General features: G+C 37.5%; 2 protein-coding genes across 4 annotated transcripts; both read left to right on the top strand.

The window, feature by feature from the left end:
- Positions 1-4125: 4125 nt before the first annotated feature.
- On the top strand, positions 4126-6513 carry LOC129320934 (protein LATERAL ORGAN BOUNDARIES-like). 3 transcript variants are annotated; one of them, XM_054966620.1, is made up of 2 exons: positions 4126-4358; positions 5354-6513. In XM_054966620.1, the coding sequence occupies exon 2, from the start codon at positions 5378-5380 to the stop codon at positions 6005-6007; it is 630 nt and encodes a 209-aa protein (XP_054822595.1). In that variant the 5' UTR covers positions 4126-4358; positions 5354-5377; the 3' UTR covers positions 6008-6513. The 3 variants fall into 3 exon arrangements, with proteins under 3 accessions (XP_054822595.1, XP_054822592.1, XP_054822594.1); XM_054966617.1 differs by having other exon boundaries at positions 4126-4407; XM_054966619.1 differs by lacking the exon at positions 4126-4358 and adding an exon at positions 4818-5169.
- A 6319-nt stretch (positions 6514-12832) lies between these two features.
- LOC129319269 (oleosin Cor a 15-like) lies at positions 12833-13958 on the top strand. The gene has a single exon (XM_054964273.1). It carries the CDS (start codon positions 12910-12912, stop codon positions 13681-13683), a length of 774 nt encoding a protein of 257 aa, XP_054820248.1. The 5' UTR covers positions 12833-12909; the 3' UTR covers positions 13684-13958.
- Positions 13959-15612: the final 1654 nt, after the last annotated feature.

The raw sequence follows: 15612 nt of genomic DNA, 5'->3' as shown, positions 1-15612 counted from the left end.
ACAAATCACAAATAACATAATATATCCTATTTACCTAAATATTTCTCATAAATATGCGTGTGTATTGTTACATCCCATCATGCAATACTTCCTCCCATATCTCTGCTTGATCATTCTCCATTCCCAGGAATATATAGAAAGTGCTACCACGATACGTCGAGTCGCACAACCTCTTTGCCCAAGTCACTTAAATCTATGATGTATTTTACCTTATCTGACGGTTTTGTCATCAAACCTTTTTTCGCTACAGGAAAATTAAAGTTGAATAATCTGCACTGTATCCTCATCATGCATTTTTTTTTTATTGTGTCTCTTGAGATATACTGTACGTATTTATCTAGCGTGAATGCATAAGATGAGACAGGGTTCTACGGTGGACGCAGTGTTGAAGATGGAAGACAGAGAGAGGGTGTAATACTGTGCTTGTTTTGTGGGAAAATAATGGAAAGTGAGGGACAAGGGGATCAGAAGGGTGAGAGTGGTGTCAAAATCAAAGGGCTAATATAAGAAATAATGGGAATGGGTTGGGTAGGAAGAGATGGGGTCTGTGAGATTGTGGATAGGGGAGACCGGAGACTGAAAATGATGATAAAAAAGGATTGGGAAAGTGATAAGGACTAAGTGCAGCTACCACAGTTGTGGACCACTGTTCTTTCTCCTTTTCTCTTCTCTCTTTTTCAAGTTCTATGTGACCGATCCCAGCCCCTCAATTCATATGCATATATTATGTATTCACTGTATTCATTAATTTAGTCCCTCTTTCAACTCTTTCGTGTTCTCTCCTGAGAAAGTTGAGAGAGTTTCAAATTCAAGTTTCGGCACAGAATTCAACAAAATGGACAACTCAAGAAACTTATGTTACAAATAAACGTAATATATTCAATCTTTTATCATGCATTCATTGGTTTAGTACATGCATCTCGTTTGCAATTCCTAGTTTTCGTTTATTGTTACAAGTACTATTTCAAACAATGAGATAGTCATATTAGGAAAACATTAATTGATTAAGAAATGGAGAAGCTACATATACTACTTTCCGTAAGATATTATTGATAATAACATAAATCAAAGTCCATTAACGCAAACTTCAAAAATCACATATTATATTTGAGTTCTTTTTTAATTTTTCCGCGCCTAACACTAAATAAATATGAAAGCCACCAGATACGAGTGGTATCCAAATAGTAAATTATCCTGTTTATCTACGTGTGCGCGCGCGCACCAATTTTTTTGAATGAAAATATCTTCTTCCATAACATATTAATTAATTAGAAATACATTCAGAGTCTTGTGTGTGTGCAGCCTACTGTAAATTTTTAAAAACAAAACTTTTTTCCTTGGTGCTTCTTTGAGATAAATCGAAAACCGCATAGAATTCGTCATTCAAATTAAATGAAAATGTTGGTGGGCTTATGCTACTCATAAAAACTATACGTATAACACAAACTTGGTGTTAAGTGTAGAGATGATTTGGGAGGCCATTGGAAGGAGTTGGTGAGGGAATAACTAGGAAGAAAAAAAAGATAATACCAATTTAACAATAATGCCTTGTTTCTCTTTCCATGACTCAATTAAACAACTCTTTCGCCGACCAATCGGAATCTCGAATTCCTCAAGGAAGAGCATATGATACTAACCTATATATCATTATATATACACATACTACACCGTAAATGCTCCGTTTTTGCCCGTTTCAGACTCATCACCAAGCAATAACTTTCCACTTTTAGCGATATATACGAATAATTTAATTTAAAATTTAATCACTCAACATGATTAACCTTCTAACTTTCACTTTTCCCTTTGGATTTTACCCCCTAACCGATCATCAATGATATTATATTATAATTAATATCTATAAAGAAGTCAAGAGACGAGTGATCACTACTCGAGCTAGGGAGCTAGGGGAAGCTATGGAAATCTGCTAATGGAAAAACATACGGCGCTATCACTCTGTTACTTAACCTTGTCTTTGAAGAGAGCGATAAAGGCTATATCCCTCAGAAACCATGTATAACTTGGAAAAAGGTTTGCTTTTTCCCCCATGACTATGTTCCTGAGAATTATCGAATTTTATTCACTCAAAAAATATAATAATAATTATTTCTTCGCCCTCATAATTAGCCTGTATATATGATTATTTATCTTTAACAGTATTCCAATACTTTTGCAGAGTTTTTAACAAAGGATGTACAGCGCAAAAAATGATGCCACTGCCTGATTGCCAAATGAACATTTGTATAGCAGTTGTACGTACGTAATTATGATACAGAATACTTTGCCATGTGAAAGCCACATGATTTTACGGTATTATTACTACAAATTACATGTAACGCAAAGGAAATAAAAAATCTATCACTTTTGATTTTAATTTACTGAACTTGATGTGGATGTAGCTAAAAGCAAATAAAGGGACTCAACATTTATAGGCACAAAACAGAAAGCTTTAAATGCTGCGCGTGTGCAGCGACATGATATTGAACGGAGCAGCCTGCAGCAACAAAATTTGACCTCTCGAGCTCCAAATCTAACTGCATTAGAGTTCACACACACACACACACACACATAAGGAGATCATTTAAATATGAAAAGAGATTTTCTGGCTTTACTAGAGCCTAGCCACTGTGCCTTAAAATTGACAGGAGGGCCTAATTCTTGAGGGTCTTGTTCTCTCGAGAGTCGACCAGCAAGTTACAGAATGTGCCATAGCCACTTGATTTTGAAGTTCACGATATTATACTGATGTGTACAAGACATGTCCGCATAATTAATTCTGTTGTCTGTAGATGGGATCAAGGGTTGATCCAAATTTTCTCCTCAATTGATAGAGATATTAAGTACAGTCAAAATCCCCATATCTCGGCAAATTAACAATATAATTTAATCTAACGGTGTGCAGATTCAAAACATGCTTTATTTAGTTAATATACAACGAGGATGGCATAATTTTCTCGTCAGATTTTTCAAAACATGTCCGTTTCTAGTCATTACCGCTTGTATCTTTCACCCTTTTGTAAGTATTCTATTATATAAATAAATATATATTTTTACCCCAGAAAATATATATATATATATATATATTTCCTCCTTTAACAGCATAACCGAAAGGTAATAAATAAACTACTAAAGGAAACATATTAACTACCTGCAGGTATATTGCTAAACCCAACATCCCTATGCGGCCAATTGTTGGCGCTGCTTGAATACAATCATTATTCTTATTCTTCTTTCTTCCCCCCCCCCTCCTTTTGTGATGAACAATAATAATTCCGTAATTATTGAATAATTGGGTCAAATAGTTACACGAAATTTCACCGCATATTATGCTGATTTTGTGAATACAATAACTACCGCAGATCTTGGGCAATCAGCAACTCTCCTACTCTTTCCTCTTTTTTAAGTATCATTGCACTTTTATTCTATCATCTTCGTGCATGTAACTAAATCATAAGGATTTCGCGTCCCAATGCAGAGCAATAAAAAGCAATTGTATATATTAGGAATAATGTTAACTCACTCTGACATCATTGTTTAGAGTCCAAGAAGACGGACAGTCAATTGATATGCACACAAAAGTCCAACTATCTCTGGTGCAAAATATGACCGTACATGTGAGTCTTATCTGTATGTCATGGTACAAATAGACAGCAAAGAAACCCCTCTAAGCGTCTCCTAGGCATCCAAATTTTTAGTCCCGACTCCTAATAATGATCACTTTGATCTCACTCATGTTATGCGACACGTTTTTTCTTTTTCTGATACATGTTTCCTAAATTATTTAGTAAATTTTGCCTCATAGTAGATTATTTCGAATTTTCTGTCCAACCAGTGATCTCAAAAGAAACATGAATCCCCACAAACATGAACCTAATGCATTATATTTTGAACAAGTGGTATTCTCAGATTTATGCTTTGTGAGAGATGTGTTTTTCCAAAATGATTGACAAGGAGTGTGAGTTGATGAGATGGAGAGGGAATGAGAATGGGAGACATGCTCACATTCCAGATATTATTATTAGATGCAGGGTCATAGTCATTCTTTTTTAGTGTACCTCCATTTATTAGCTTTGTCTTTTGCATCCATTCCTTCTCCATCCACTCACTCACTGCTCTCTCTGCCTTCCCTTCTCTCTACTGTCACTTTTTCCCACTACTAAATTATCAGCGTCCTCTCTCTCTCTCTCTCTCTCTCTCTGTGCGCAGTGTCTCTCTCCTCCAATTAGGGTTTCCTCTCTAGGGTGTTCTCTCCTTTAACAAATCTGTGACTATTATATACCTCTCATTGGCTAAGGCTATGACTTTGTCTGGAGGGGAAAAAAATTAAAAGCAGCTTCCGAAGCACCTCTCACGAGGGAAAGGTAGTGCCCTTTTCCTTCATCTGATCAAAGAAACCTATATCATAAACAGGTAAGTTCATGTTCATGTAGCTAGACTGCTTCTTTGTTCTTTTTCCAAGTTTATAGTTCTTTTTCTCTGTTTCTGTTTTGTTTTGTTTTGTTTTTTTAGTAAAGTAACAATTCATAGACATCCCGAAATTCTTTTAAGAAGTCACTGTTTTAGGGCTTTGCCATTCAATGCGTCTTTTGATGCAGCCTTGCATGAAATACATGAAATGGCAATTGTTCCAGCAGCCAGATCCCTAATTCAACTTATATTCAGAGGGAATTTTTTCACTCTCTACTTGATCATGCAGCTGAATTCTACCAGCAGAAGAACCATATGAAGTGTTCTCGAACGTATCTTCGCTAAGAGGAAGTGTCAGGGGAAAAAAGAAAATTGAGTCCATAAAAGGAGAAGACGACAAACCCAGAAAATAATTTTAAACGAAAGAAATATAGCGAACTAACACTGCGTCTGGTGGAAGTTCGAAGTTCAAAAACACTACATCTTTTCTTGTTTTCCCTCACAATTGACAGGAGGGGGAGAGAGAGAGAGAGAGGGTGTATTTGTGGAGTTTAGAAGGGAAAGGTAAGGTAAACGGTGATGCAAATAAATTATTCAAAAATTGATGTCGAGAAAGATGTTTCTGGTTGTTATAGAAGTATATTGCTGCTGCTTTCTATATGAACCAACCTCATGAACTCCACCGGCTGTTGATGACTTCATCAAAGCGCACACAGAAAAACGAGGTAGACGGAAATCGAAAGACAGATAAAAAGATGTGCAAAGGTGCAACTGATATGTATGTGTGTAGCATCAGATCCCATTAGCTGTCACCGGTTTCACCTTTCCTTGAAATTAAAAGTGAAACTATTTCTTACTAGAGAGACTTGACATATATATAGATCGTGGAATTAAGAATAAAAAGCTTCTCATTCGGTTTTATATATGCCAATAATTTATTCTATTGCAGAGATCCATCGAGAGAGAAAGGAAAATGGCATCAAGCTCTTACTCATCTCCTTGCGCGGCCTGCAAATTCCTGAGAAGAAAGTGCATGCCAGGTTGCATCTTCGCGCCCTACTTCCCTCCCGAGGAGCCTCAAAAATTCGCCCACGTGCACAAAATCTTCGGTGCCAGCAACGTGACCAAGCTGCTCAACGAGCTCCTCCCTCACCAGAGAGAAGACGCCGTCAACTCGCTCGCCTACGAAGCAGAGGCGCGCGTGAGGGACCCAGTGTATGGTTGCGTCGGAGCCATCTCTTTCCTTCAGAGACAGGTCCAGAGGCTGCAGAAGGAGCTCGATGCTGCTAATGCTGATCTTCTTCGCTATGCCTGCAACGAGATCCCTCCTGCTAATTCTCTCTCTGCGGTGCCACCTGGCTTGGGAATAACGCCTTCAACGCTTCAAGTTCAACCGCTGCCCCAGAGGCAAAGGTCGACGGCTATGGAGTATATTAATGGAAGAATCGGCAATACTGAAGGAGGAGCAGGAGGAGGTGGGGGGTTGTACAGGCAATTTCCTGCTGCTTATAATTACTCTCTTCCTTATACTATTCCATGGGCTGATACAGCTTCGGATGCCATCGATGGAGGTGCTGCGGGTGGTGGTGGAGGTAATTTGTAAATTTTTAAGTTTGCAGAGAGGAGAAAAAAACCCGCTCTAGGGTTTTCAATTCTGCCCTTTTGAGGCATGGCATTCCCTGCAGTATTCTGATGGAAGTGTCACTATTATATATAAATATCTAGTTTGTGAACTGGTGATGAACTAGTTTTGAATTGGTCTCTAGTCATGTAGCCTTACTTGGACTCTTCTGGTAGCTATCACACTATATCTAGGCGACCGTGACGGTCTAATGTTTAATTCCCTTTTGAATTCTTAATTTTGTTTAGTGTATAAGTCTAAGTTTAAGACGAGGTTGAATGTATTTGTTACAGAACTTCATTGCCAGAAGTAATTTAAGTAGGACTGTGACCTAAATAAGTTGGTAGGAACATGCATGATAATGTAAGGCTGCTAGACCTCTTCGTGTTTTCAGTGCAACTATCTAGGCATGTGCATGCGTAGAAGTTGACATTCTGTCAATGTTGATCTTTCAGAATAATAAATCTGAGGTAATAACGTTTTCTTCATCTTCTTAAAAAGAGGATTCTGAAGCCTAAGTCTATAGCTTAGACGCCTTACTCCTACTTCTATCCTATATATATTCTTCCCTTTAATTCTTTTCCACTTTGTCCTCGTATATGTATTTATATATATATATGGACCACTCTTCGACCTTTTTAACAACAATTTCTCAGGCTAATTTATAACCACAGATTTTTATTTTTTTTAATATCTATATGTGTTGGCTTATTCTTCCCAAAAATAAAGGCACATGACCAAAAGTTTGAGTCCGTCAAATTTACTCGGAGTAATTGTATCGCAAGAGAAATAACATAGACGCAGAAAAATGATATAATATTAAGCTGGAGTTCACAGAGTAGGTAGGTCTCATATGTAGAGTTGTAGACTTCTTATATAAAAGTCTCTGTCTTACTGCTATATCTCAGCATCATCTCATAGCTAGTGATCACTAGATTTATTGGGAAACGTACACCCCGGTTAATTATTATGGCTAGTGTGTTGGATGAACACAACTAGAAGGAAAACGAGCAGTGTTTTTCTGAACTTGTCTCTGAGGCAATCGAAGCTCATTTTGAATTGTAGTTTTCATCATGTACTGTGAAAAAAGTAGATGATGAATGTGATGGTTTCAAACACATAGTCTCCCCGTGAGGCTGAGCTCCACCCCCACCATCTTTGAAACATTTGTAAAAAATAAATATGTATCTGAATGTGAAATAGTGAGCCACAGTCGCTTTCCTCTTTGGATCCATGCATAAAGCAGTGGCAGTAGCTCAAACTTAGGGTTATGTTTTCAGCTTTTTTTAAAAAAAAAATTATTTCCCCCCTAATTGTCCAAGAGAAGTACCCTAAAATACTTCGAAACTGTTACTATCAGCAACACTTGCCCCCAGATAAACACAGTGAAACAGTGAGACAATGAACAGAAGTCACAACACAACTCTCTCATGGACTGCAGCTACATTGACGACGACAACTTGCATGCATACGCATAAAGAGAAAATAGTTTAACCCGGCCGCTTGCTTGCTTTGGCCTTTGGCCATCAATATATGAAAAAATTTGTTTAGCTAGCTTCATCGATTATTAATTAAAGAAACGAAAAGAAAATTACTTGATTTCTATACTGCATATTTTTGTCATGAAATGTTTCCTGGGCAAATGTTAGTTTTCAATTTGACAGGCGAAATTCTGAACCGATCCTGGTGAGATCAGAATCCAGAAGTGGCAGCAAATACAAACCATTTCGAGATCCGAGAAAAACAAAGAAAAATAGGGTTTAGGGTTTTTACCATGAATTAGAAAATAGAGAACATAGATGAAAGAAAAGAGCAGTCTTCTAACTTACAAGCTCAGCCGCATTACCTCCTCTTGTTCCCTAAAGTAAGCAGTGAAATCTTTCATCTCCCAGAATAAAGCTAGCCGTCATTTCATCCTATGCACAAAAAACATTCGAACATCAAGAATAGAGACTTAGAAGGGCTAAAAGTCAAATACAAATTTTGAAAGAAAAACCTGATAGCTAGTGGATGGAATTACATCCTTATTTTCTTCGATGACATCTCTCTCTCTCTCTCTCTCTCTCTCTATTTAACAAAAACATTAATGTCTCTCTTGGCAATGTCATCAATACATAGGCACAGGGCTTGATAGTCCTGTTTTTGAGTTCACTTTTGTCAGTCTCTTTTCTCCATCTCAGCACAGACACTGTTACAACACTTGCACCCATAAAATAAAAAAAAAAAAAATCAGAACCGTCCTCTCTCAGCCTCTTTCCCTGTCTCAAATACACACAAAGAATATCAATATGGATATGAGACGAGAGACACGAGGGCCTGGCAGAGGCTCTTATAATAGCTACAGTGAGAGTCATCACGTCCATGTAGTCCTCTAATTCATAACCCTCTCTCTCTCTCTCTCTCTATCTCTGTGTGTGCTTTCCTCGAGATCACCAAAAGACTCAGCTTTTTCTTTCTTGGAATTTTTGTTGAACCAAATCTAATCCCTGATCAACTTTCTCTCAGAATATCTCCCTCATCTACGTCAAGTCCCTTTTAGTTGGTATAATTACATTATAGTATTGCCCACTTTGAAAGGCGGAACATACACGACGTTATAATGTTGTTGCTAATAACCGTGAAGGGAAAGGGAAAGGGAAAGGAAAGAGCAGTGTGTGTGTGTGTGTGAATGAAGATAAATGTACTGTTTGAGGCTCAGACACAGAGGAAAAAAGTGAGTATGGCTTTCTGAAATTGTTGTTCCTCTGATCAATGAATGTAATAGTAACAATACATAATCATAATTTTAGAATCTATCAAACTCATCAATCTTGTTCACTCTGCGCCAAAGACGAAGAAAAGAAGCAAAAGAGCGGGTGAAATTTTGCAGTGAGGTTATTAGAAAGGACAAACAAGCGAACAGCGAGTGTGTGTGTGGGTGGGAAAGATGGGGGGTCCTATCCTATTTAAAGCCCCACAAGAAATTCTTTATGTCCTCTTACACTAAAGAACTGACCACCACACGACCAGGTCTTGTATCTTTCGCGATGTATGATTTCCATGTTCAAGCCTCCTCCCTCTCTCCCCCCTCTCATAGATATTCACAGACCCAGACATGTACTAATGTACATATGATGACATAGTATTCATGTTCTTCGTCTCAATGTGGTCAAACAGACAAAAAAGTCTCTTGTCATTCTAATCGTATTTACAGACAGTCATTGACACGAGTATGATTGTGCATTTGTGATGTGTCCATTAATTTCAATTATGCGTACGACAAATATTCCGACTTTGACAGGTATATCTCAACTGCTACAGATAAAATTAATGAAATTGTGGACACGCAAATTTTAATTAAGTAATTAAGAATAACTTTCCTTGCGTACATCTTCCGTGCTTTGAATTTGATTAGGATTTTAGATTCACAAAACATCCAAACTCATGAAGAAGCAAGTAATAATTAATTAATGGTTCCACGATAATCCAGATTATATCATTAATTAGGTTCAAGTCTCTGAAGAGTACACATTAAAATGTATGCATATAAATAAACGACGATCCTATGGCGGTGGATTGACGAGTCATCATCAATTATATCTATCTGAAAGGCAATTTTTCATCATTTAAAAGCTTCTGTTACCGTTTTAATTCGAGACTGATAGACTATCTAAGAACCGTTTTAATTCTTTCCGTTAATTAATTTATGTTCCAACTTTGACCACTTTTATCAAGTGTATGTCCATTACATATGTCTCCCTGATTTGGACCATTATAGTGTAAGAGATCTTCACGCTTAGAAGCAAATCTAGAAATAAAACCATGAGAACTGTGATTGTTTTGTACACACTTCATAATTCATTAATGTGTGTGTTTATTTATTGAAAATTTAAAAAATGTGCCCTTTAATTAATAATCAAATCAGAACTTCAACCACAGATTCATTTTGTTTGTTATTAATTACGATTCATTGGATCTTTGATTGCTTTTCCAAATAATCAATCTGAATTTAGTGGAACGAGATAATATGCACAGAGTGGAGTGGGCTGCCTAGAAGAATCAAGCAGCCATATGCTTATTTCATTGGGAGCGAATCATGCAGAAAATTAAATTAAGATTTTGGTCATTGATTGATCATAGAAATCGATCATATGCACCTAACCATTTTGACGCCGCGAAGTCATCATTACTCATATCCAAAAGAGAGCTTTAATTTGCTTTTTTTAAAAAAAAAATCCATGAAGCGAATGATATGAATAAAGTTGTTCAAGACAAACATCGCAGAAAGATAGATGCCGTGTACAGAACATATATGTATACGCGCACGTATTTGTTTAGTATTTGATGAGCGCTTAATATTATATAAAGGATACATCCAAGTGATGGAGTTGAAAAGCACAGCAGCCACATGCATGAGTTCTAGAAAAAGGCTAATGTGTTGAAAGCCCATTGCTCACTTTGGTTTTCACTTCTTCTTTATGACCCTAAACTGCGATTCTTTATGCTTAAAGTGGTTGGTCTATGAGATTTCCAATGATGATGAGTATGATGTTAGCCACTACTGCGGTTCTGAACATACCTCTATATATATATATATATATATTCATTTACGTTAGCATATATGATTATGGGTCAAATTAGAGATGCTCTTCGTCTTCTTTTCCCCCTAGATATGAATCATGCAGATTCCATCCTTTATCTCTCCTTTGATTTTCTTTTCCAAACATATATTCTCGTGCATTTCTTAATTCGAAGCTTTCTGCTCCCGTTTAAAGAGTAATTGAATTCAGATATTATACAGAGGAATCATGAGATGAGGAATATATGAGGAAGATATGCTTGAGTTGTTCCAACAGGGAGATTTTATTCTGAATAAGACTTGGGAGGAGAATAGTTTAAGAGGCAAGGAATTATTAGCACAGAGGAATGCCAAACAAATGCGGAAAAGGTGGTGGGTCTTGAATTTGCGATGTGTGTCTGGGCCAAATTTTGACTTTGTGAAGAAAGCACTGATTAGTCATAATGCTTCACTCCTTTAATAATATAGATATGGTACAAATTAAAGCAAAAATTCCACGGGTCGCTGGCTTTCCTTTAAGAATTTTACTTTTGACACGAATTTTGGTCATCGGATGATGCTTAACTTGTTTCTCCCTTGGAAGAGCCGTCTCAAAAATAAATACGAACCACCCCAGAAATCTATTGAAAGATTTATTAAATTTAGAATTTCAATAATAGGAAATATATATGTATTCTGAACACATTTCAAAGTAAGAATTGAATTGCACAAAACTCTTTGGTTTCAATTAATCGAATAAAATAACTCCCATCCAATCTAATTAGTAAAGCAATGTAAACTCATGATTAACATTCATTTGGCTTAATCAGAATTTCTGATTGGTGAAAATTTTTCCTCTTGTAGGATTAACAACGCAATAAAAATTAATGCTTTTATTAATTATTATTTTCTCTATCGAGGGATAAAATGGTTAAAAAATTAATGTTTTTGTTGCAATTCTAAAGTGACAGTTATTTGAAAAGAAAGGAGAAGCATGATAATTATTGGTTCAAAACAGATGAGATACAATGATATGCATGATAAGCTTTACAATTATGGCAGCATTCATAAAAGATGCATAACTTACTCAACAAGGGGAGGGAAATGGCTCCCCTCCACTTATTTGATAAGGTGGATGGGGGAGAAATTTTTTTCTTTTCTCCTCCAACCAAACGAAGCCTTAAACATGGTGAGATACACACAAGAAGAGCATTGTTGATTCTCCCGAAAGAAACATGACGATGGTTTCAAAGTCAAACGCAGAACTTGTGCTGCGGAGACATGTTCATGAGAGTGGAATAATTGGGCCAAATTTCAGCCCAAACATTTCTTTATACCATCTCATGGTATGCGGAAACTTAATGGATGTCTAAACTTGCTTTGGTTAATGTGCCCATTTTGCATCAATTCATGAAATGACAAAACTCAAACGCTCTCGTTCAAGTTACCGTTTTTTTTTCTTTTTGCAACCTATAATTGAGTGTTTAAAAATTATAAATGCAAGATTTTATATAAAGTTTTTATTTTGACGAAGACATATTAGGTGTTTTAAATCAACGACGTAAAATAGATAACCCCCCTTCGCTTTCCCAGCTTTCCTCTGTTTTCAACTCACCGTTTAAGATATTTTTCATTATATGTGGCTCACTCCATTAGGTCTCAAAGTAAGTAACAACTACCAAGATTTTCCATCTTAAATATAAGAAAATTCTCCCATTTTCAGGTCATTTAATAAATAGTTCCAATTCCGCCCCTCCATGAGGATGCACATGCATTTGATATAAAAGTTTAAACATTGATAGAATATACATTTTAAAAAACAAAAATAAATCTCTGAAGTCATTAGGAGTGATAACTAGCTTTGATTTGACTATATGAAAAACTAATTATATTTTAGACAGGAGGGAGTCCCTCGTCCTGTGAATTGTATTACTAATAAAGCAGTACACAAAATGATTAAATGCACCACAGCTCAATGCACTCGTTGGGCTTCATTGATTTCATTCATACCAACATAACGCGACCAAATTAAAATACCTAACAACAGGGTCAACAAGAAACAAAAAAAAAACTAACCTTAAGTTACTCATATCAGTGGAACTGAAAGGAAATCGGTTAATTTACACTAGGCGTTTCTCGAGGGGTAGAAACAGCAGAGAATGAAATCATAGATTACATACAAGCAAATGTGACGGAGAATATAATATACTACTGTTCTATTATTGACGTAACAAAAGGGGAAAAAAGGCAGAGAGAGGGGGGGGCAGAAACCCAAAGGACGGACAAATTATATTGATATTTGATACTCCCAAGCTCTGAATGCACAGTTGAAACAAGACACAGCTAAATGAGGCAGCGCCAGCAGAAGGCTCCAGATATTGCACTGCACAACGCCTGTAATTCCCTCGACCACGAAACGACATGTCTCTCATGCACACGCCCTCCTCTCTCCCTAACAAGTGTGCACCTCCATCCACGTGTCCCCTCCCTCCTCCTTCTATTCTTAAACACTCACCCCTCTTCCCCCTTCCACTCTCTCTCTTCACTATCCTTCCTTCACGGTGCTCACACTGTCATCCAGAAACCTCAGACCATCCTTTCCATGGCCGACACCCGCCAAGACTACTACCACTACCAACACAAGCCAATGTATGCATCCGAATCTCCTTCCGCTTCCCAGGTTCTGGCCCTCGCCGCACTCCTCCCTCTCGGCGCTTTTCTCCTCCTCCTCGCCGCCCTTACCCTAGCCGCAACTGTCTTAGGCATCGCCGTCTCCGCCCCACTGTTTGTCATTTTCAGCCCGGTCTTGCTCCCCGCTGCGCTACTTCTCGGACTGGCCGTCGCTGGGCTTTTGACGTCGGGCGCGTTCGGAGTCACCGCGCTTTCCTCGTTCACATGGCTGGCCAACTATGTCCGCCGCTCACGGCTGCCCGAGCAGCTCGAGTATGCCAAGCATCGGGCCCGGGAGACGATTAGCCAAGCGGCCCAGAGTGCTAAGGAGGCTGGTGAGGCTGTGCTGAGCAAGGTACAAGAATCGGGCCAGGAGATGCAGACTACAGCCCAGGAGACCAAGAATAAGACCGAGGGTGGCAAGGCCCGAGAAGAGAAGAGATCTTCATAAACGTAGACGTCGTTTCCAGTCGGTCCTTGTGATTTCTTTCTCAGTGTCGGTGCACGCCGTCTTCATTTCTGCGTTGTGTGTAGTGTGAGGTGTGTTTAATTAGTGCCCAAAAAACATAAAAAACTAGGGGGTGGGGTCTTGTGGCCATTGTATTATCAATAACCCCCGTTTAGTCTGCTTCTGCACCTAAATTTCTGAGTTTCATGGTTTAGTACTGTATTTATCGGTCGATTTCATTCGTAACTCTCACCCACGTTTGAGATCCCCCAAGTTAACCCAAAACCCAAGTAAAAAAAAAAAAAGAATTCTGGGTAAACAAATAAAAACGGACCGATGCTACAGCTACACCACGCCTTGATATTTTTTTTTAATAAATAAAAAATGACGATGACCGTCTTTCGGTGGTTTTTATTTATGAAAATGAGAATAATAGCACAAAATAGACTTGACCACAATTTTTGACGGAACACTATTAAGAAGGTCTGAACGTGTTTGGAAGCAGTTAATGTATATAATTTGTAGAAGGGATGCTTATTTATATTAAAGTAGATGGATCCAGATCCACGAAACATATTAGACCGTCCGTCTTCTGCGTAACCTTCCCAGTCTTTGCCAGTTACGTCCATCTGCGTCAGTGTAGAAGCAGAGTGAAATTTTCATCGTAGTCCAGCATCCTAATTATAACCTATTTTGGGCTCGCTCCATAGTGCCTTCGACCCGGGCCCTTTATCTTGTGTCCTCTCAGGAAAGTTTCGCAACGCCTTATGCCCAGTGACGAATCCAGAAACAAGTACGTGAAGGGCAAAACTAAAAACTACTTTAAATATGGGAAATTAACACTAATTTTTATAATTTTTACATGCGAAATTTAAAAAAAATTCAAAGAGGTAGTGAAATTGTGGGGGCGTCAACAGGACTGCACTGCATGATCATTTTTTGCAAATAACCTTGTGTTAACTGGCATGCCAAGCCCCTACCAATAATATAGACATTTTAGATTTATAATATCTCATCATCTAGAGATATAAGAACCTTTTGTATGTACCATGACATCTTTTCTTTTCTTTTTTTTTTTTGTATGATTTTTCTTCTATGATCTTGTATTTAAAACAAAGTTGCACCCAAAGCTATACACATTAATAACTACATCCCTTTATTTCTTTTGAATAACATGGCCACAACCTTGCAGTAGCAAGGGAGACTTTATGGCAATCTCTCTATCGCACAAAATTAGTCAAATTATTCACTGATGCCGGGTTGAGGCTCTCGCACTCCGCGAGAAAGGTTGCAAGGTGAGGTAGAAAAGCGGGACAAACTAAACATGCCACTGCAGCCAACCACTGCTCTCAATTGCTTCCAGACCAGCATATTGTGATTGGAAGAAGATTTAAATATTTAATATTGTATACTTAATATATTTTTATAAATCATGACAAGTAAATTTTAATGTATTAATAATATTAATTATACAATTTGTTATAAAATAAATAATTTATAGAAAATCTACATATCTTAATTTAATTAGAAACAAGTACTTTAAATATATAAGAGTAAGTATATAAGTTTTCCTTATTATTGAACTTGACAAATGATTCACCTTCTTGCCCTTGGAAGTTCTCAAATAAAGTTAGGAATAAAAGTTAAGTTCAAGCTCCCTATTTGAACCTACTTTTTATAAGGGTTCAAACTTGAGCATGAGCTTGAGGCTTGGCATGAGCATGGGCTATGAACCATTTGGCTATGGATAAAAATAGGCTAGATCAGGCTAAGCTTTGGCTAAACAAATCTAAAACTATAATATAGGTTTAAGGCTTGAGCTTGCATGGAAGCTTTTTTTGGGCTCAAGCCTGAAGCCTTTTTAAAGGCTTATTTCATATGTAAACCTTTAAAAAGACTTTTAAATTTAGGTCTCAAAATCTTTAAATAGGT

The sequence above is a fragment of the Prosopis cineraria genome, unplaced genomic scaffold, assembly GCF_029017545.1.
Source record: "Prosopis cineraria cultivar Desert tree isolate PC_DT_omini unplaced genomic scaffold, ASM2901754v1 PC9, whole genome shotgun sequence".
Lineage (NCBI taxonomy): Eukaryota > Viridiplantae > Streptophyta > Magnoliopsida > Fabales > Fabaceae > Prosopis > Prosopis cineraria.
The sequence above is the reverse complement of the archived record's forward strand: the minus strand, read 5'-3'. Positions and strand labels throughout refer to the sequence as shown.

Bases quoted from the DNA above. Each gene is read 5' to 3' on its own strand.
- LOC129320934 (XM_054966620.1), top strand. From the start codon at position 5,378: ATGGCATCAAGCTCTTACTCATCTCCTTGCGCGGCCTGCAAATTCCTG.
- LOC129319269 (XM_054964273.1), top strand. From the start codon at position 12,910: ATGAGGCAGCGCCAGCAGAAGGCTCCAGATATTGCACTGCACAACGCC.